The 22951-nt window shown below is 44.6% G+C and overlaps 1 protein-coding gene across 14 annotated transcripts in view; it reads left to right on the top strand.

The window, feature by feature from the left end:
* Positions 1–22951, top strand: part of JADE3 (jade family PHD finger 3) — a 165213-nt gene that overhangs the window by 58307 nt on the left and 83955 nt on the right. For all 14 annotated transcript variants that reach the window (XM_033948314.1, XM_033948312.1, XM_033948311.1 and 11 more), the window contains 2 exons: positions 12245–12412; positions 19873–19989. In XM_033948314.1, coding sequence (XP_033804205.1) covers positions 12245–12412; positions 19873–19989 — 285 coding nt within the window. The remainder of the gene's footprint in view (positions 1–12244; positions 12413–19872; positions 19990–22951) is intronic.

The following is a 22951-nucleotide window of genomic DNA, read 5'->3' as shown; positions in this document are numbered from 1 at the left end:
CTTTTTACACCTATGGACCGGCGGGAAAAAAAAATTATTTTGTGGACCGGCAAACTACTAGGACTGAAATTTTAAAACCCCGTTTCTGCCCTGTCTCCGCGAGCTCAGTCCTCGCAAACCATCTGATCCCATCCGCACAAGCCTCAGTTATGATTGTATACTGAATGTATTTTATTAAAGTATAAAAAGAAACAATATTCTGTACAATTGTCATTTTATAAATACAAATAATACAGAGCAGGGATCAACAAAACCCCTGTCTCCCCTCCCCTTCACATATATCCCCTCTACTATCAAGAAAACTGAATAAGCCAAATTATTACAGAATGCTACACAGAAATATCATGCTAACAGAATACCGCAGTCACACATAGCAGGAATAGGGTTAGGGGAGTGCAACTAGAGCAACTGCCCCCCTGGTCAGAGAGAGCCCTAAGCCACTGCCTGGACTTTGCAGTCCCCAGTTATGTCTAACACCAGCTCTAGCAGGATATATATTTCAAATCTGATATATTCTAATCACAAAATAGAAATAAAATTATTTGTTTCTACCTTTTGTTGTCTCTGGTTTCTGCTTTCATCTTCTTTTCACTCTCTTCCTTCCAGCGTCTGCCCTCTCTTTCTCTTCAATCCAGCATTTGCTCCTTCCATCTACTGTCTGACCTCTCCCCCTTCCATATGGTATTTGTCTTCTTTCTATGCCCCCCTCCCCTTTCCATCCAGCCTATGCCCCTCTCTCCTTTTTACACGATTCATTCCAGCTTCACTGCTCTCTTCATTGTTATCTCTCCTACACCAGATCTAGCATCTTTGTTCCTCTCAGTTTCTCTGCTGACCCCCTTCCCATCTCCTTCTCCCTCTCCAGGTCCAGTAGCAGCTGTCCCTTTTCCCCCTTGCCCAGCAGCTTCCCAGACTCCTTTCCCTCCTCCCCTCCCAGCATCATCTCTCCTTCTCCCTCTCCAGGTCCAGTAGCAGCTGTCCCTTTTTCCCCTTGCCCAGCAGCTTCCCAGACTCCTTTCCCTCCTTCCCTCCCAGCAGCATCTCTCCTTCTCCCTCTCCAGGTCCAGTAGCAGCTGTCCCTTTTTCCACTTACCTAGCAGCTTCCCAGACTCCTTTCCCTCCTCCCCTCCCAGCAGCATCTCTCCTCCCTCTCCAGGTCCAGTAACAGCTGTCCCTTTTTTTTTCACCATGCGTAGCAGCTTTCTCCCCTCCCAGCAACTCTCCTTACTTGCCAGCGCTGCGATTCAGTAAGGCAGCCTCGGGTCCTTTGTTGGGTCGCACTGCCTCTGAGGAAAGCGGAAGTTGCATCATCGGAGGCGGCCCAACTCAACAAAAGCTCCAAGGCTTCTTTCCTGAATCGCTGCGCTTGTAAGGGGAGCTGCTGGGAGGGAAGAAAGCACAGTCTGAGGCTCCCCATTATGTCTCCGGCCCTGCGCGAACTATAGCTCCTCGATCTTGCCGGTCCTACGCGGACCGGCAGGAAATTGAAGACGTTGATCTCGCTGGTCCTGCGCGGACCGGCAGGAATTTTCTGCAGACCGGCGGTTGAAGAACTGTGACATAGAGCATTATGGACCCCTGTTCGTTTACAAAAGTTGGATAGCTTTAAGTCTAATGGATGCTGGCACTGTAATCTGGAAGCAGGGACCTTAGATCATTTAATATTTTGCTGTCCCTTTATCATTGCTTTTTGGAAATCAATTTGGTCTCAAGTAAATTGTTTATTGGAAAACCATGTAGCTCTATCATATGATACTATTCTGTTTATGTCAATGAGAACAAAGAGTCAAATATCATCAAGTAATGACAAACTTTTATTGATAATGACAGGAGTTGCCATGCAACAGATCACCAGTAACTGGAAAGATTACAACAATCTTAGTTATACATTTTGGTGGAATTCGTTATGCAACATTTACAAAATGGAAAGAGTAATTGCTTTGCAGAATGGGAATTATAACAATTTTAAAAAGATCTGGGGGCCATTGGCAAATTATTGTAATGATTAAACATCATTTTTCACTGATAGTATATTTATACATAGGGGGGTGGGGGGATGGTATAAATTTCTTTTTAAAGGTTAATCATTTAATAAGTTTATAATACTTATATGAAATATTTAAGGGAAGGGTGGGTGGGGAGGGTTTAATTTATGTATATATGATGACATTAGTAAGAAATTCAGGTGATGTGTCAAAATATTTAATGATGTAATATTGTGCACTTGTTGTAAGATGATAAAATGAATAAAGAATTGGTAAAAAAAAAAAAAAGGCTTTTGCCCAAATTCTTCAGGGCCAGGCACAATCCTCACCTATAATCCAAATGGAAGGCTTATAAAGTTTCCTTGCAGAAGCAAACCCTCCTTGTATTTCAATGTTATAATTTGCAGAAACAATTCCCAAATCTCCACAAAGCGGCAAACTGTCTCTGGCTGCTTCCAGTTGGCTCTACAGGCTTATTCATCAGACTCCTGTGGAAAGATCTACCGTATTTTCACGCATATAACGCGCGCGTTATATGCGTTTTTACCTACCGCGCATACCCCTCGCGCGTTATATGCGTGAGCGCGGTATACGAAAGTTTTCAAACATAGTTCCCACCCCGCCCGACGCCCGATTCACCCCCCCAGCAGGACCACTCGCACCCCCACCCCGAACGACCACTCGCACGCGCTCCCACCCGCACCCGCATCCACGATCGGAGCAAGAGGGAGCCCAAGCCCTCTTGCCCGGCCGACTCCCCGACGTCCGATACATCCCCCCCCCCCCCCGGCAGGACCACTCGCACCCCCACCCCGAAGGACCGCCGACTTCCCGACAATATCGGGCCAGAAGGGAGCCCAAACCCTCCTGGCCACGGCGACCCCCTAACCCCACCCCGCACTACATTACGGGCAGGAGGGATCCCAGGCCCTCCTGCCCTCGACGCAAACCCCCCTCCCCCCCAACGACCGTCCCCCCCCAAGAACCTCCGACCGCCCCCCCAGCCGACCCGCGACCCCCCTGGCCGACCCCCACGACCCCCCCACCCCCCTTCCCCGTACCTTTGGAAGTTGGCCGGACAGACGGGAGCCAAACCCGCCTGTCCGGCAGGCAGCCAACGAAGGAATGAGGCCGGATTGGCCCATCCGTCCTAAAGCTCCGCCTACTGGTGGGGCCTAAGGCGCGTGGGCCAATCAGAATAGGCCCTGGAGCCTTAGGTCCCACCTGGGGGCGCGGCCTGAGGCACATGGTCGGGTTGGGCCCATGTGCCTCAGGCCGCGCCCCCAGGTGGGACCTAAGGCTCCAGGGCCTATTCTGATTGGCCCACGCGCCTTAGGCCCCACCAGTAGGCGGAGCTTTAGGACGGATGGGCCAATCCGGCCTCATTCCTTCGTTGGCTGCCTGCCGGACAGGCGGGTTTGGCTCCCGTCTGTCCGGCCAACTTCCAAAGGTACGGGGAAGGGGGGTGGGGGGGTCGTGGGGGTCGCCAGGGGGGTCGCGGGTCGGCTGGGGGAGCGGTCGGAGGTTCTTGGGGGGGGCGGTCGTTGGGGGGGAGGGGGTTTGCGTCGAGGGCAGGAGGGCCTGGGATCCCTCCTGCCCGTAATGTAGTGCGGGGTGGGGTTAGGGGGTCGCCGTGGCCAGGAGGGTTTGGGCTCCCTTCTGGCCCAACTACCAAAGGTACGGGGAAGGGGGGTGGGGGGGGTCATGGGGGTCGCCAGGGGGGTCGCGGGTCGGCTGGGGGAGCGGTCGGAGGTTCTTGGGGGGGGCAGTCGTTGGGCGGGAGGGGGGTTTGCGTCGAGGGCAGGAGGGCCTGGGATCCCTCCTGCCCGTAATGTAGTGCGGGGTGGGGGTAGGGGCTCGCCGTGGCCAGGAGGGTTTGGGCTCCCTCCTGGCCCGATATTGTCGGGGAGTCGGCGGTCCTTCGGGGTGGGGGTGCGAATGGTCCTGCCGGGGGGGGGGGGTGTATCGGACGGCGGGGGGGGGGGTGAACGGAGAGTCGGGACAGCGCACGGAGAGGCGGGGCAGTGCACGGAAGTCAGGGGGGTGAACGGAGAGTCGGGACAGCGCACGGAAAGTCAGGGCAGTGCACGGAAGTCAGGGGGGGTGAACGGAGAGTCGGGACAGCGCACGGAAAGTCAGGGCAGTGCATGGAAGTCAGGGGGGGGTGAACGGAGAGTCGGGACAGCGCACGGAGAGGCGGGGCAGTGCACGGAAGTCAGGGGGGGTGAACGGAGAGTCGGGCAGCATGCGCGGTATAATCGTGAGCGCGTTATACCAAAGTTTTTGTGCTTATCATCGTGATTTCTGCGCGCTATACACGTGTGCGCGTTTTATACGGGTGCGTGTTATTTGCGTGAAAATACGGTAATCTAATCTTCTATTTCTGCGTCGCACATACCTAAGCAGGCTCAAGGCGACTTAGAAAGAGAAGAAAGGGGAGTGAAGAGACTAGGGAAAGAGAAAAGGGGAAACATGGGGCAAGGGAAGATCTGAGAAGTTTAAGTATCAAAGAGGCTGGTTTTCAGTTTTTTCCGGAATGTGGTGTGGTTGGGTTCTGTTCTGGTCATTTCAGCAAGGTCATTACAAGTTTTCACTCCAAGGAAGGTGAGTATGGAGTGAAAGATTTGCTTGTATTGGAGATTCTTTGTTGAAGGGAGGTTCTGTGGGAGGTAGACCATGCTTTGAGAAAAGTTGGATGAGTGGAGCCGCTGAGTTTCCGTGAATTATTTGGTGTGTGATGCATGAAGTTTTAAATTTTTATTTGTGATGGGATGGGTAGCCAGTGTATTTGCCTGATGAAGGCTGATATTGAGTCGTATTTTTTCAGGTTGAAAATTGGTCTTACAGCTGTGTTTTATATGAGTTGCATTTTGTGGGTTAGTGCGCTGTTGATACCCATGTAGGCAGAGTTACAGTAGTCCAGCTGTGTTAGGATCATCGACTGTACAATCAGAGCAAAGTGATGTTGATGAAAGTACAGCCTGATGAGTCTTAATTGCCTTATGGTGAAGAGGGACTTTTTCCGAATATTAGTGTGAAGACAAGAATACAACCTAGAATTTTGGAGGTTTTATCGACTTGAGGGTGTGGCCCGTTTGGAGAGTGATGCTTGTTGGTGCTGTCTGTTGGGTTGTGTCGAAGAATAAGGTTTTGGTTTGGTTTAATTTTAGCTTGTTGTTTGTTGCCCAATTTTGGATTCTTTCAATATTGGTTGATTTTTGTTGGTGACATCTGACTGGTTGTTTGTGGGGATGAGGAGCAGAATGTCATCTGCGTATAAACATAGAAACATAGAAAAAAGCAGCAGAAAAGGGCTATAGCCCACCAAGTCTGCCCATTCCAAGTATCCCCTCCCCTGAATTTACTCCCTTAAAGATCCCACGTGAGTATCCCATTTTCTCTTAAAATCCGTCACGCTGATGGCCTTTATCACCTGGAGTGGTAGTTTGTTCCAATGATCCACTACTCTTTCGGTGAAGAAGTACTTCCTGGAGTCGCCATGAAACTTCCCTCCCCTGATTTTCAGCGGATGCCCTCTGGTGGTCGAGGGTCCCATGAGCCAGAAGATATCATCTTCTGACTCGATGCGTCCCGTGATGTACTTATATGTTTCAATCATATCTCCCCGTTCTCTTCTTTCCTCAAGTGAGTACAGCCGCAATTTTTTAAATCTTTCTTCACATGTGAGATCCTTGAGCCCCAAGACCATCCTGGTGGCCGTTCGCTGAACCGACTCGATCCTCAGCACGTCCTTTCGGTAGTGTGGTCTCCAAAACTGAACACAGTACTCCAAGTGAGGCCTCACCATGGCTCTGTACAACGGCATCATAACTTCAGGTCTCCTGCTGACGAAACCTCTGCGGATACACCCCATCATTTGTCTTGCCCTAGAGGAAGCCTTCTCCACTTGATTGGCAACCTTCATGTCCTCACTAATGATCACCCCTAGATCGCGTTCCGCCATGGTCCTAACCAAGGTCTCACCATTTAGTACATAAGTTCTACGCGGGCTTCTCTTACCCAGGTGCATTATCTTGCATTTTTTAGCATTGAAGCCTAGCTGCCAAGTAGTTGACCATTGTTCCAGCAACAGTAGGTCGTGTCATATTATCAGGTAATAAGCTTTTGCCTACTATGTTGCAAAGTTTGGTGTCGTCGGCGAACAGTGATACCCTTCCTCTAAGTCCTTGCGTCATATCTCTTATGAATAAGTTAAATAGAATCGGGCCCAGGACCGAGCCCTGCGGCACTCCACTGATCACGTCCGATGCTTCAGATGGGGTACCGTTCACCACCACCTTCTGAAGTCTACCGCTCAGCCAATCCCCAACCCATGTAGTTAGAGTGTCTCCTAATCCTATCGATTTCAGCTTGTTCAGTAATCTTCGATGAGGGACGCTATCAAATGCTTTACTGAAGTCCAAATATACCACGTCCAGTGACTCTCCGGCGTCCAGTTGTCTAGTAACCCAGTCAAAAAAGCTAATCAGATTAGATTGGCAGGATCTACCCTGGGTGAACCCGTGTTGGTGTGGATCACGCAGTTTTTCTTTGTCTAGGATTGTGTCAAGATTCTGTTTGATCAGTGTTTCCATGAGTTTACACACTATAGACGTGAGACTCACTGGTCTGTAGTTTGCTGTCTCTGTCCTGCAGCCCTTTTTGTGGAGTGGGATTACGTTGGCGGTTTTCCAGTCCAAGGGGACCCTTCCTGTGCTTAGGGAAAGATTGAAAAGAACAGATAATGGTTCTGCCAGGACTTCCCTTAACTCCCTGAGCATTCTGGGGTGTAGGTTATCCGGTCCCATGGCTTTGTTTACTTTGAGTCTTGATAGTTCGTCATAGACGCTACTGGGCGTAAATTCGAAATCTTGAAACGGGTCTTTCTGGTTATCTCCCGTCTGCAGCTGTGGACCAGCTCCCGGCGCTTCGCGGGTGAACACTGAACAGAAGTATTTGTTTAGTAGTTCTGCCTTCTCAGAATCTGATTCCGCAAAGTTACCGTCCGATTGCTTCAGGCGTACTATCCCATCTTTGTTTCTTTTCCTGTCACTAATATAGCTGAAGAAAGATTTATCCCCTTTCTTAATTTTCCGTGCTAGCTCTTCCTCCATTCGGAGTTTGGCTTCTCTGACTGCTGTTTTGACAGCTTTAAATCTGTCTAGATAGTCCTCTTTCGCCCCCTCTCTGCCTAAATGTTTGTAGGTGATAAATGCGTCTTTTTTCTGTTTAACTAGGTCTGAAATTTCTTTACTGAACCATTGGGGTCTTTTGTTTCTCCTGCGTTTACTTACTGTCTTTATGTATCGGTCTGTTGCTTCGTGTAGGATGGACTTCAGAGACGACCACATATCCTCCACATTGTCAGATATTGCTTGTTTATGTAGCTCCTGATGGACAAAATCTCCCATGCGGTTGAAGTCTGTGCCTCTAAAGTTGAGAACCCTTGTTGCTGTGTTTGTCTTAGGGAAACCTTTCTTGAGGTTGAGCCATACCATATTATGGTCGCTGGAGGCCAGTGTGTCTCCTACTGAGACTTCCGTGATGCTATCTCAGTTGGTGAGAACTAGGTCTAGTAACGCCTGGTCCCTGGTGGGCTCCAATACCAATTGCTTGAGACGTGCACCCTTTATGGAGGTTAATATTCTTTTGCTGCTACCCGTAGTCGCGGAGAGTGTATTCCAATCTGCATCTGGCATGTTGAAGTCTCCTAGCATTACTGTGTCCCCGCGCAGTGTGATGTTCTCTATGTCCTCGATTAATTCATGTCTTTGTCCTCCTGTTGCCTGGGAGGTCTATATATCACCCCAAGGTATAGGCATTTTTCATTCCCTCTGGCCAGGTTCACCGGTAGGACATTATGCTTTCATCATCGAATCTGATGTTTCCGAGGGAACTCATGAAAAGGTTAAACAGGATGGGGGAAAGTGGAGAACCTTGAGGCACCCCACAGAAGGCCTTCCAGAGTTTGGAGATCTCTTCATTCTTTTTACCAATGTATTCTCTGTTTTGTAGGAAGTCAGAGAACCATTTTAGCACTGTTCCAGTTATACCAATTTCTGACAGTTTTGTTAATAGAAGGTGAAGATCCACGGAGTTAAAGGCAGCTGAAATGTCAAATTGCAGGAGTATTGCCTGACGTCCCATACTGAGTAGTTGTTTGGTTTTTGTGATTAGTGAGGATGAGAAGTTCAGTGCTGTGTTGTTGATGGAATCTGAATTGGGTTGGGTGTACACATGAATGTTGTTCGATGTAGACTGCAAGTTGTTTACTTATGTTGGTCTTGATGATTTTTGTTAGACTAGGTATGCCAGTGATGGGTTTGTAGTTGGAGGTCATGGAGAGATCCGCCTATGGATTTTTTGTTATGGGAGTAAGTGCTATTTTTCCCATGGGGCAGTTGTTTAGGGGACTGTGACGTGCTGACAGTTTGGATAGTAGTTTTGTTGTTTCTGAGATGGACAAGGTGGAGAATGAAGTCCAGATATGGTCTGCATTTGTAGGTTCTGTGGAATGTTTTGGAGTGTCAAGAGAACGATGTTCCGTAGTAATCACTTTGTCTACATCAGATTGAACTGTCTTGAATTTTGTTTAGAAAGAAGTCTGCTAGTTCTTGTGCAGTAATTTTGCTGGGGTGACCCACCCCTCTCATCTACAAATCCCTTTCTCTTAGCTAAAAGATCAGCTTAGAGATCCGGTGTAGTCAGCAGTCCAAAGGAAAAATTAACAGTTCCACCAAACTTTTAGCTGCTTCATACAGGCAGTTGTTACTCCTTGGCTAAAATACCAGAGCTCAAAACAGTTCAAAAGAATCCAGAAAGTACCTTCAATCTAGCTCTATTTTATCAAGAGAATTATCAGCAATCTCGGGTATAGGCTATGCTGAGGTCTCCCAGTTCATTCTGCACTCTGTCTCAGGAAGCTCCATTATCGGAAATGCCAGCTCACTCCCAAGTAAAAATTGGAAACGATCAGCAGCCCTGGGGCAAAGTGTGTATGGACCATCTTCTCAAGGGAATTGAGGGTCTTTTCCTTCCGTTCATCCTAGCTCTTATTTCTCTCTGTGGTAGGGACCACACTCTTTGGCCAATCCCAGCATGCAGGAAAGCTAATTTCAATATACTGTCTCTCCAAAGGAAACGAAGGGGAAAGGATTGGGGCCTTAAAGGGCAGATGCCTGCTTCCTGAGGGACTTAAGTGGGTTTGGACAATTTCCTGGAGGAAAAGTCCATAGTGTGTTATTGAGAAAGTCATGGGAGAAGCCGCTGCTTGCCCTGGATTGATAGCATGGAATGTTGCTAGTCCTTCGGTTTTGGCCAGGTACTAGGGACCTGGATTGGCCACCATGAGAACGGGTTACTGAGCTTGATGGATCATTTGTCTGACCCAGTAAGGCTATTCTTATGGGTCACCAAAAATCCAAAATATGTAACACGTTTATTCAGAGAAGTGCACCAGATAGTCTCCAACCACGTTTGTGAGTGTATTTCCAAGGGCCTCAGAGTTGGAGCCTACGCACAGTTGTACTATCACAAACTGAGAAAATCAGCGTAGGTTGTTTCTCCTTGCTCCAATCATTGGCCAGAGGGTGTTATAACTCACATTAATTTTTGTTCTCTTTTTTTTCTATTTTCTTTATCTTTTTATCTCTTTATCTCTACTTTAAATATACACCAGTGTCCCCACATTAATACTTTCATTATTTAAAGTAGAGATAAAGAGATAAAAAGATAAAGAAAAGAGAACAAAAATTAATGAGAGTTATAACACCGTGCCCTCTGGCCAATGATTGGAGCAAGGAGAAACAACATACGCTGATTTTCTCAGTTTGTGATAGTACAACTGTGCGTAGGCTCCAACTCTGAGGCCCTTGGAAATACACTCACAAACGTGGTTGGAGACTATCTGGTGCACTTCTCTGAATAAGTGGTGTGTTATATATTTTGGATTTTTGGTTACCGATACCACTTGGGTTAATTGATATAGATTATATTCTTATGGGTCCCCATCACTGTGTTCTGTATAGAATAAAAGTGAGCGTGTGCACACTATTGAAGAATAATGCTAGATATAGTGTACTTGAATTTTAGCAATGCCTTTGACATGATGCTGTATAGGTGGTTGATAAGCAAACTGAGTGCTCTTGGTATGGGACCTAAAGTGATGGACTGGATTAAAAACTGGTTAAGTGGAAGGAGACAAAGGATAGTGGTTAACGGAGTTTGCTCTGTGGAAAAGGATGTTGATAGTAGAGTGCTGCAGGGATCTGTCCTTGTGCCTGGATCTTTTAACATCTTTGTGAGCAATATTGCAGAAGGATTGTCTGGTAAAGCTTGTCTTTTGCAGATGATACCAAACTCTGTAATAGAGTAGACACCCCGGACGCTGTGGATAACATGATGGATCTAGCGAAGTTGAGGAATTTTCCAGAAATTGACAACCAAGATTTAATGCTAAAAGATGCAGGGCCATGCACTTGGGCTGAAAAAATCCAAGGAAACAGAATAGTATAGGGGGCGAAGTACTTCTGTGTACGAAAGAGCGGGACTTGGGGGTGATATGTGTGTGATGATCTCAAGGTGACAAAACAGGTAGAAAATGAACGGTCAAAGCCAGGTGGATGCTTGGGTATACAGAGAGAGGAATGGCCAGTAGGAAAAAGGAGGTGATATTGCTGTTTTAGTCTCTGGTGATTCCCCGTTTGGAATAGGATGGAGTAGGTCCAGAGAGCTGTTACAAAATTAGTTAGTGGTCTTTGCCGTAAAGCCTATGGGGACAGACTTAGAGACCTCAATATGTATACTCTGGAAAAGAGGTGATAGAGATGTTTAAATATCCGTGGCATTAATGTACAGGAGGTGAGCCTTTTTCAATTGAGGGAAAACAATGGCATGAGAGGATTATAGCCACCAAAAAATAAGAAAAATAGCAGTTTCATGACAAGGTCACAAACACTGTTGCAACATTCACTATAATCTTCCCCAACCCTGAAATGTCCTGTCTAAATTAGATTGTAAGCTCTTCTGAACAGGGACTATCTATTGTATGTTAAAATGTACAGTGCTGTGTACACCTTTCAACACTATAGAAATAATAAATAGTAGTATTAAACCGCTGATGCACTAAACCCTCCCCCCTTTTTTTTTTTTTTTTTTTGTGGTTGTGAAATTTGCATGATTCTTTTACTCTTTACTTTAGGTATTAATATTAACACTAGCACTTTTGCACAATTTGTTTTTAATACAAGGAAGGGTCCAAGGATGGTGTGCTGCAAAGGGCTGTATAGCCTGTGCATGAGTTAACTATTCGCTATTGCGCTCACCTGACTATGCAATCATACTGAGGACCTCCTGTTTCAAAAATATTAAAGTAATTAAAACATTTATTGATGTAAGATTTAAAATTGTTCAGAGGGGGAGTGTGGTTTTTTTCACAACTGCTTTGTTTTTGTTGAGAACTATATAGATTGTTCAGGATTGTCAGTGTTTGTATTGATAGAAAATTACAGGGAAGCATAAAATGGAGAACTAGTATTTCCAGTGCAATAGGGTTCGGGATGGTATGGTGAACCAAGGGTCTTCCATCCACTCCTGTGAGTTTGTTGCAGGAGAATACTGATCACTGTTTTCAGCACTTCCTCCTTCTCCCTGCTCTCTGCTGCCCCCAGTTATTTCTTCTGTAAGCGAGCCTGCAGGTATGGAAAACCTGGATTATGAGGAACAACTTAAGAGACTGGGGTTGGTTCTCCCTTAAGAAAAGGAGACTGAGAGGGGATATGATTGAGACTTTCAAAATACTGAAAGGAATCGACAAAATAGAGCAGGGAAAAACATTATTTACAATGTTCAATATGACATGGACAAGAGGACATGGACTGAAGCTAAGGGGGGACAAATTCAGGACAAAACAGGAAGTTCTGCTTCATGCAACGAGTGGTGGACATCTGGAATGCTCTCCCAGAAGAGGTAATTGCGGAATCCACCATTCTAGGATTTAAGGGTAAGTTAGATGTACATCTCCTTATGAGTGGCATAAAGTGACATGGGTAAGGGTAAGCTAGAAGCACTTCTCTTTATGAGAAGCTTAGAGTGATATGGGGACTAAAACTATGCCAGGGTACATCTGGTGGGGCCTCCACGAGTGCGGATCGCCGGACTTGATGGACCTTGGGTCTGTTCCGAAGATGGCACTTCTTATGTTCTTATGATCTACTTGGTCTTGGTTTTTTAAACATCTTCCCCCTCTATTTTGTTTCTAGGCATGCTATGGAATTCTTAAAGTTCCTGAAGGAAGCTGGTTGTGTCGTAGTTGTGTTCTTGGGATCCATCCTCAGTGTCTCCTATGCCCAAAGAAAGGAGGGGCCATGAAAGCCACTAGGACAGGAACCAAGTGGGCTCATGTGAGCTGTGCCCTCTGGATACCAGAGGTAAAATGAAAATGTTTCACTTGCCTATTTCTTTTCTTTGGTGTCCTTTTATTAATTAACAAGGCCAATTTTTGGAACTTAAGGTTTAGAAAACTAGGATTCATGCTTCCATTCTTCACCTCTTAGGCTACTGTAATGTGTTGTTGTTGTTGGATGTACCTCTTTAATCACTGAGGTGAAGATTCTCAAAACTAAAATATGCCTTTAACGTGCTTGCTAAACCGGTTCCAGCCGGTTTAGCGTGCATGCATTTTAGTGGCGAATTATCAAAATGGCTTACTGTGATCTTTTCCGAGTTTCCTAGCAGTCTCCAATACTGCCATGCAAATGTAGTACAAATAGGTCATCAATACTAAAAATTAGCACGCCAGAGTGCGATTCTCTTATCGCCGAGTGATTCCCTCTCATTGTGCCACATTTGTGGCCAAAATTTGCAAACAAGTCTGAGCTGTCATAGCCTTACTTTCTGATCAGTGCCTGAGCGCTGACTGGCTTAGGCACTAACAGGAAAGTAAGGTTTGACTGCTCAGACACCCCCATGCAAATAACTCCCCCACAAAAAACCCAACTCCCCATTCCCCCACCCCGTACCTCCTGCTGATTTTTATTGAAGTATGGAGAGGGGGCGTCCTGGCCGGGGGGAGGGGGGTTGGCTGTGGCAGGAGGGAGTGGGCATCCCTTCTGCCTCTACTTTTGTTCCGGAGGGTTTTCAGCTGGGGGGGGCGGGGGAGGGGGCTGGCTCAATTTTTTTTTTTTTTTTAATATGGGCCAGATATTGTGTGTGTGTGTGTTACACATGCACAACATCTGTTCCATAGGAAAAAAAATGAAAAAACTACATCAGACCTGTTGTCTTTTCCAGGTTGTTATTAGCGATCTGATTATGGCATGCAGTATTAGGCTTGTTTTAATATTAATCATTTCATTTTGATAGTAATGAGGTCATTTGCATGCCGGAATCAAAGAATGTATGACCACATGGAAAACCATGGCAAATTCAGTCGGTTGCTAAACCAGTCAAGCTGGTTCATCAACCATCAGTACACGATCGGAGAGTTTTGTGCATCCAGCCCATAGTATGTAGCATTTTCAAGGGGGTATGGTTTGACTGTGATGTGGAATACTTATGTAAAGTAGGAAAGAAAATGTACCCATGAGGATTTACACTTGCTCAAAAACATCTATAGAGGAGTTATCCTCCTTAATCTTACATTATCCCCCCCCATAGAAGCAAATGAAAAGATTGCATACTTGGTCCTTAATTAGTAGCAGTCGCACATATGTAGGTTTGTAAAATGGCAGACATGCACTTACATGCGTAGGTATCTGAGTTTCCTTCATTGATCTTTTCCACTTTGTTATAATTGTAAAATGGATGATGCCTATATGCGTTTTAGAAAGAGTTGTGTTGAAAGATCTTCTTTTTTAAAAAAATACTACTAGAATTGTTCGTAGTCTTATTCGTGGTGGATGCATTCTGGCTACAGGCACGAATATGGAAAAACCGTGAATAACTTTTCAATATGTTATTTGTAGTTTTGGGGAAAGTGACATCATTTTTTCTGTTGAAACCGCGAATAACGTATCAAATGTTATTCGCGGTTTTTGAGGAGGGAGAGGAGAAGGCATCGGATGCAGGAGCGGAGGGAGTCCTAAGTTCTGCACCAAGTCAATGCATTTGAGAAGGGGACACGGATGAAGCCAGAATTTAAGAGTCAAAAGGAATGTTTTTCTTTCTGTCTGGTAATTCTTCGCCTTTACAGAACAATATCTTTGTCTGCCTTCACTGTAGCTGCAGAGCTGGTTCTTATCTTGTTATCAACCTGAAGCCGATGACTGGCAAAGGCGACAGCTAAAATGCAGCTCCCTTCAAAGCTGCAAAAAGCTCCTTCCACAAGTGGGACGTTCAATTGCGAGTCAGCAGTGAAAGGGAAGTTTGCACAGATGGAAGGAACATTTGTGATAGCTAAAAAGAGCACATTTTGCTGTCTCTTTTCTCAGTACACAGGCCGTTTCAGATCTCCCCCCCCCCCCCCCCTTTTTTTCTTTTTTTTTTTTTTTTTTGCTGGAGACTTTTCAACCTGGATTTGCCAACACAGGATGATATTTTAACATTTTGACAGTTCGTGTTAAAATAAAACCTTTGCGTTTAATGATGGCGTTTTTGGGGGTTGGAGTCAGTGGCTGAAAAATTGCAAATAATTGAAACCACAGATATGGAAACCGCGAATACATAGGGAGAAGTGTATATCGGTTCCAAACCAAGCACTAGGGGATATCCATAGCTCACCCTGCTAGCTTATTTCCTCATTACTGTTCAATGGATAGATGGATTATGCCACCGAATCAGCCACTGTCTCATGGCAGCATGCACAATGAGGAATCCATCCTGCGATGTACCCATTCACAAACTATATAGAAACGTAGTGAATGCTGTGGATGGGCTGACTGGCCTTTGTCTCCTCTACTCCCTAAGAGTTCCTATGTACCTGTCCCACGCTTTCTTGAACTCAGACACAGTCTTTGTCTCCACCACCTCTACCAGGAGGCTTCCACCCTTCATCCTATACCTGTCATTCTAGATTTTCCTTTCAGTTTAAAGAAATTTGCCTCATATGCATTTATATCCATTTTTTGTAGTTTGTTTCATTTATTTCTCGTATTTCCTTTGTTACATAATAAAACAACCAATTTGAAGAAATAACTATATTTCACCAAATTTCTTTGATTGCCTCCTTTTATTTTTCTTTCTATCTTTTTGTTTATATTGCTTTGTACTGTTTCCTGTTTATATTGTTGGATACTTCTTGATCTTGTTTCAGCCCCTGCTGAATCTTAGCTTTCTGGGTCTCTCCTTAGGTTTGAGCAACAGAGATCTAATGGCTACCAGCTCTAGAGTGCTCAGTCTGAAATAGTGCTGCCCAATTCAGGAAAAAAAATTTGATTCGATTCAGCCTATTGAATCGATTTATTTATTTATTTATTTTTTTTCGATTCGATTTTCCTGCCCAAGTGGATGTTTGTTTGTTTTTTCAAATATCCTGGTGGGTTTATTTTATAGCCTCTTCACCCACTTTGCCCTTTCCTGGCGCTGTGGTGTAAACAAAATAAACAAACAAGAAACACTTTTCCTCTCTCTTAAATCCTAGCTCACATTCGTGGTCTAACACCATAAAATAGAAAATAAAATTATTTTTTCTACCTTTTGTTGTCTGATCATTATTCAGATTTTATCGGTCCCAGGCTCCGGTTGTCTTCTGATAACTTGCTTGCCAGGGTCTCCTTCTTTCTCCGTGCTAACCATCTATCTTCTGTCTCTGTCCTCCCCTTCCGTTTCCCTTTCCTCCCCCGGAGGTCTGGTATCTTTCCTTTTTTTTGTCTCCTTCCACTGATCCACCTTTTCTGAATTACCCTTTCATCCTTCATCTCTCTCTCTCCTTTCCCACCCAACTACCCTCCTATCCAGTATCTCTATCCCCCCTCCACACCATCCCTTGTGTCCAACTTCTCTCTCTTTTTGTTCCTTCCCTCCCTAAATCCCATTGTCCACCATCTATCTCCCTCTCCTGTTTTTAGATCCTTATTTCTTCTATCCTTCCCCCATCTCGCCTCTCCATGATCTCCCCCCAAGTCCATCTCCCCTCCTTCACCAAGTTCATTTCTCCCATCTTTCTTCTCCCCCATCTCTCCAGTCCACCAATTCCCCATCTCACCTCTCCCTCCATCTACCTTTTTAAAAAATTTTTTATGGCACTCCTAAGCTCCCACCACCACCACACCCCCGCACCTTTCCCAAAGAAAGTCCGGAAGAGGTCTGCCGGTGGCGGTAGCGATCCACTCCTGTCACTACTCCCAGCGTCTTCTCTTCACTGCGGCCTGCCCTCAGTGAAAACTTCCTGTTTCCGCTTGGGCGGCCGAATGGAGAGAAGACACCAGAGTAGCAGCAGGATAGTGAATTGAATTCGCTACCGCAGCTTTTGCCTGGCCAGGGAGGAGAGGAGAAAGCCTTGCTTGCGGGAAGGAGAGAGCTGTGCTGCCCCGATCTGCACCAGAGATCTGCTCAGGCTTCTCTTTTGCCACCGGAGTCCTTGCTTCGATGTAACTTCCGGTTTTTATTAAGGCGCTAAAGATTAGCACACATTAAATGCTAAGGCATCTATTATATTCTGTGGGTGCCTTAGCATTTAGCGAGCGCTAAATTAGTGCGCCATAATAAAAGGACCCCATAGCAATTTACTATTTATTTTGTCATATGCACACAATCATTTATTCTTGGTAATTTATCCAAATCTTTTAACTCTTCATCTTCTAGAATCCATTTGGATCCTTGAGGAAAGCAATTTTAGTTTTGCCAAAAACCAACCCATGTTGGGTCACTTGAAATTTTATACACCAATATGAATTTTTTTTTTTTTTTTTTAATTGTGGGTCACTTGTGACTGTATATAGCTTTTGTGGATTGCTCCTATGTTGTTTGGTGCTTATTAAACTACAAACTGGTACATCTGATCTCCTGTTCCACAGTTTTTGTTGGTTTTCTGCTTCATTTATCATGTGGAATCCTTTGGTGCCATTTGCATTTTGTTGTTTTGTCTTCAGAATGCAGCTGCAAATTTCTTGACAAATACATCTCGTTTTTTTTGTGTTTTTTTTTTGTATTACACCTGTTTTGAAAGATCTACATCGCTACTAATTCAGTGGAGAGTAAAATTCATGACACTAGTTCTGATCTATAAGGCCTTGAACAATGATACTCCATTAGCAACTGCAAATTTTCCTGCCTGTAATCTGTGTTCAGTGAATAAACATTTGCTCGATGTTCCCTCTTATAAAATTTGAATGAATATTGTTCCTCCATATTTTATGTTGAGGGTGCCAGACTGTGGAATGCTCTCTCCATTTGAACTGCATAAAATCATCTCAATAATTTAGTTTTGGAAACAACTGAAAGCACAATTTTTTCAGGCCTTTACTGTAGTTTAAAGTTTCTGGTGTGGACATTTCTGCATTGCTTACGTTCTTATCACTACAAGAATTATGCTCTGTTTTATGACATTTATGTTATTGTTTTATGTTGAGTTTAGAAGTTTATTATGCATGTCTTTATTTATTTATTTCAATTTCTATCCCGTTCTCCCAGAAGCTCAGAACGGGTTTGAAAACAGACTGGTCATGACAACAAATAGGCTACAGTAGACAATAACAGAGCTTATTCTAGAGACCAGACTGGTTATAGCGAAGAGTACTAGGAGAAGTATATTGAGGAGGCAGTTTTTAATGGCCCAATTGGCGGAAGAAGAAATTCTTTACTGCTCTGCAGAAGGTCATTAGTGAGTCTAGTGACCTGATCTGTGTGGGTAGTCGATTCCTTAGCTGAGATAGGAAATGGCTATAGGATCTTTTTGTTTGCCGTACTCATTCGGAGGGATCTCCCTGCGGGAATGCTGAGTCTTTGTTCTGCTTTAGAGCGGAGGGGGCAGTTAGGGGTGTATAGGCGTAGCTTGGATGCTATGTAGGCTGGGGTTTTTTTTGTCTTGTGTGTCATGACTAGAGCTTTGAAGATGCATCGCCTTTTGACTGGTAACCAGTGAGCTGTATAGAGCGCTGGAATAATGGGGTCATGGTAGGTAAAGTTGTATAGGAGTCAAATTGCTGAGTTCTGGACTTTTTGGAGGCGTTTTAGATCTCTTTCAGCGATGCTCTTGAATAGGGAGTTGCAGTAGTCTAGTCTAGAGAGTACGTAGGCATAAAGCAGTTGGGCTAAGTCTGTTTCTGGGAGGTAGGGTTTGATCCTTCCCAGTTGGTGTAGGTAGTAAAAAGATGTGGAAACTACCTGCGAGACGTGGGCGGAGAGGGACAGGTAGCCATCCAGTATAATTCCAAGACTTCGTACCTGACCTTTTGCTGTTAAGGGGGTAGATTCCCAGGATAAACATAGAAACATAGAACATGACGGCAGAAAAGGGCCACGGCCCATCTAGTCTGCCCACACTAATGGCCCACCCCCTAATTACCTCCATGAAGAGATCCCACATGCCAATCCCATCTTTTCTTAAAATCTGGCACGCTGCTTGCCTCAATTACCTGTTGTGGAAGATTATTTCAGCGATCAACCACCCTTTCGGTGAAGAAATATTTTCTGGTGTCGCCATGAAATTTCCCACCCCTGATTTTCAACGGATGCCCTCTTGTTGCCGTGGGTCCTTTAAAGAAAAAGAGATCCTCTTCCACCTCTGATACGGCCTGTGTCAGATGGGTGAAAGTAGTTTTTTCCTAATCTAGAGTAGTTCAGTCTTTGAGGCATTTAGCTGGAGTTTCTTGGCTGTCATCCAGCTTTTCATATCAGAGAGGCAGTGTAGGAGGTTAGTGAGTTGGGTTGGCTGACTATCACCTAGGGGGACACAGCCTAGAATTATGGTAAACAGCCTAGAATTGTAGGATGAAGTGGGTAATTTATTTATTTTTTAAATAAAAGTGCAGTTGCACTAGGGAGTGACACAGAGGCATCATGATATTCTCCCTTTATGTTTACTTTAAGTCACACACTGAACAGAAGATTTCAGCATTTTGTCTATGATGATGCCTATATCATTGTCCTGGGTGGTGATTCTTAATGCTGAACTTTGCATAGTGTATCTATAATTTTGGATGATTCTTCCCTATGTATATCACTTTGCATGTGCCCCATTAAGTTTTATTTTACATTCCTCAGTCTCACAGTGCTACCCTATAATTCCTCTCAATCGGCTTGTATTATAACAGCTTTGAATGATTTTGTGCTGCTGGTAAATTTGATCGCCTCCATTATTTTTTCCAGATCATTTAAAACTATGTTAAAAAGCATTTTCCCCAATAAGGATCATTGGGGCTTTCCACTGCTTACTTTTTTCCACTGAGAAAATTGGCCATTAAGCTTTATTCTGTCTGTCTTTTAATCGGTTAACAAGTCGCAGAGTGATTTTTAAATTTGGGTGCATCTGTTTTAAGGCACTTTTCGATTTATTACCTTTTTATCTGGTTTCTCATCTGAAATTATTTAAGTCAAATAAACATACAAGAAACTCCGGTATGTTCATCATCCCCTTTCCAAAGGCATATTGTTATAAAAACTCTCTGGATAGAGCATTAGCATTTCAAGCAGGGAAGATGAACTCCTGGATATGTCCTTTGATTGTTCAACCTCGATCTTACTTCAAATTTAGGAAATTGTTGAAAACTTATTTATTCAACAAATTTGTATGTTAACTTTTAACAATATATTAGTGATGTTGTATTTTAAATGGGTATAAGTATTTTATTGAATTGTATTTCTTCACTGAAATGTTTCAGTTTTTTCTTGTTGTAAACCGCCCCGAACTACTGGTAGGGCGGTATACAAGGAAATAAATTATTATTATTACTTCCTATCCCATGATTTTTTTAATTTCCTAAGGAGCCTTTCATGTTTATTTTGCTTTTAGGTTAGCATTGCTTGTCCAGAAAGAATGGAGCCAATCACAAAAGTGTCCCACATTCCACCACGCCGATGGGCCTTAGTCTGCAGCCTGTGTAAGCTGAAGATTGGTGCTTGCATTCAAGTATGTATTTAGTAAAGTTCATGAAAATTAAAAGAGGAGAATTAATATCAGAAAACTAACACAACATAGGGTAGGATAGTAAACAGGAAGAGAGGAGAGGAGAACTACATTTTTGAAGATAAAGGAGACAAAAAAGGAAAAGACATAAGAAAGGGAGGGGGGTAAGATAAAGTTGTAACATGGTATTGTAAAATAGAAATTGAAATAATTTATTTTGAAAGGCACTTGTAATCATGGCAGTCAAACAGGTGGGCCACTGGCTCAACGAACGTTTTGCCTCAGATGGGATGAACACCTAGAGCACTCTCAGAGGAGAGTTTTGGGTGTGTTAGTGTTAGGATGTTTCCTTGCATAATCATTTCAGGTTGATAAGAGGCAATTCAAAAAATGTAAAGAAATACTAATTGATTGTATGACTCTAGGATCATAATTAATGGGATATCAGAAATAGAGGAAGCCTACAGTCAATTTGCTTTTGCAAGTATGAAATGCAAGTCTTAAGGAAAAGTTCCATTAAAAGTTTTGTGGTTTTTTTTTTTTTTAATTTTTGCTGTTCAGAAGTTGCAGGAAATAAATCTTTGGGTAAAATATATTTCAGAATTGTACAGATTCACATGAAAGCATTTTCTAGTGCAATAGACACATCATTCTGGAACCTGTGGGTCGTCACCCTCTGATCGTGAGAACTGGTGTAGAGAGCATCGTTTACATTTTTCTGCTCTGCCTCCCATCGCTCTGGGCTGTCTTGTAAATCTTTAGTTTTACTCTCTACTTGCAAGATGGTGAGAGCCTGTCTGTTCTACATGTGTTTGTTTTTTATTTAATTTCAGCTTTTTTTATTCGATCATGAGGCTTTCTGACGCTGCAGAGGCTCCCAGTTACGAGACATCTCTGGCTGCAGAGAACATAGACTCTGAGGATAGTAATCTGTAGCCAAGAGGCAACCTGCTTTGCAGGGCATCTGCTTGGCCAGCCTTCATTAACAGTCCAGGAGCTCAGGGGACCGTTCCCTTGGGAACAAGGCTCGCTGTAGGTTTTTTCATTTGAGTGCTTGAGCACAGGCTGAATGGCCTCATGGCAGTTTTTCTCCAGTGGGGAGGTGAGATCTCAGTCATCCGGCTGGACAGAGGGGCAGTCTGAAGAAGCAAGCTCTCCAGATTCCCAGGCTTGTCTGAAACAGAAGTTCCCCGGCTGCAGTTTCAGTCCTTTGCAGCTCCCAACATCAGCATGGCACAGTGAGTAAGGCTGTGACAACCTATGAGAGAAAGGAGGAGGGGGGTTGTCTCTAAAAGTGATTTTTAAAGGATTCTGGGGCTAGGGACAGGGTCCCCTAACTCTAAAAATCCTGTTACCCAAATTTTTTGGCCCCTTTTATATAGCTCCCATAGACCGTTTTTGGTGCTAAATTCTCCACTCTGATAGACATCTTGAATTTCCCAATTTGAAAATAAAAGCCTCTATCTGCCTCCAATCACCTTGATTAAGCTCAAATTCAGTCTAGATTCATGTCAAATTTGTGATGGCTGGCCGAGGACCGTCTGTGTCCCACATGTTTTGCAGTACATGGGGGGGTGAGGGGGGGGAAGAGCCACTGTCTTTTACCTCCTCTAAGGGTATAGGGTCCCTGATGGATTAAGTTCCAGACCACAAATCCAGGCTGGAGCTGGCAACTGATGAAAGGGCATCCCCAGTGAAGTGCAGCTAAGTATTCACCATGCAACGCCAGAGGGATCATAGGAGCACCTGCCAGAGCCCTCTGGATGTCCTGGTCAGGCTTTTGCTCCAGAATTTATAAGTATGATGTACAAAGCATACTTAAATTACAGTGATCACAGTGACTCGGAGGTCATGATGGTGGTTGCGCCAGAGGTTTTTCCCTCTAAGAGCACATTGTCCCCACAGCAGAGCCACGTGCAAGATACGAGTGTAGTCAGAAGAGAACTAGGAAGAAGTGAATTCGATATCTGTCTGTACTGTCCCATTCTGTGTCCTCAGTATTTGGAGAGACTGCATAGTGCCGGGGAGAGTTAGGTTCTGACCAGGTGGCAGCCCTAATCTGGAAGAGGACCTGACAATGCATAAGGCTGGTCAAGCCTTCAGCACTTTTGGAGATTACTGAGTCCCTCTAAGAATTAAAGCCTTCACAGGCCACTACTGTCCAGTGCTCACTTATGAGCAGCACTAAGGCTCAGACCACGTGTTTTCCCTCTCATCCAGACATTACTAAAATTCTCACAGTCCATCGGGAGGTCCTGGAGGGAACCCTTTGGGTGGCTAAAGCCATGAGAAAACTTTACTTGGTGGACGCTGAGTTTAATCAGCTGTTTATTCCACCAAAGGTAGCTTCCCTGGTGGCACAGGTTACAAAGCATACCTCACTCCCCATTGAAGGTAGAGTGGTGTTGAAAGATGCACAGAATCACAGGCTGAATTTTGTCCTTAAGAGGCAATTTGAGGCAGTGGTGTTGGGGTTGAAGGCAGCAGCGGTGTCATACGTTGCACGTGCTTGCAACTCAAGGCTATGTCGGACTCGGAACAGATGCCAACACGTCTCCCCAGTTTCTTATGTCGGGAGTGGATTGTGATAAGACGTTCTGTATGATTAGTTCATGGTCCTAAGCAAGGTTATTGCATATACTATTTCTGCCCATAGAATGCTTTGGATCAGACATTGGGTGGGAGATTCATCCTCTAAGGTTACACTGAGCAAGTTGCCTTTTAAGAGTCAATTGCTCTTTAGTAAAGGGCTTGACGATCTTATGGCCAGCGTGCAGGATCGTAAACCAAAGTCTTTGCCAGACTGCAAACCAAGGGCCCCTAGGAGGTCAGGTTGAGGTAATTTTCGTGGCTGTAGGTGCTTTTGCCAGTACTCGGGAGGACCGTCTGTCCAGAGGGCATTTCAGAGCTCGAGACAAAGATTGGGGGGATGCTAAGCGTCCTCAAGATCTTGCCCCACAGTGGC

The sequence above is a fragment of the Geotrypetes seraphini genome, chromosome 6, assembly GCF_902459505.1.
Source record: "Geotrypetes seraphini chromosome 6, aGeoSer1.1, whole genome shotgun sequence".
Classification (NCBI taxonomy): Eukaryota; Metazoa; Chordata; class Amphibia; order Gymnophiona; family Dermophiidae; genus Geotrypetes; species Geotrypetes seraphini.
Note: the sequence above shows the minus strand (reverse complement) of the source record. Positions and strands in the feature narration are given on the sequence as shown.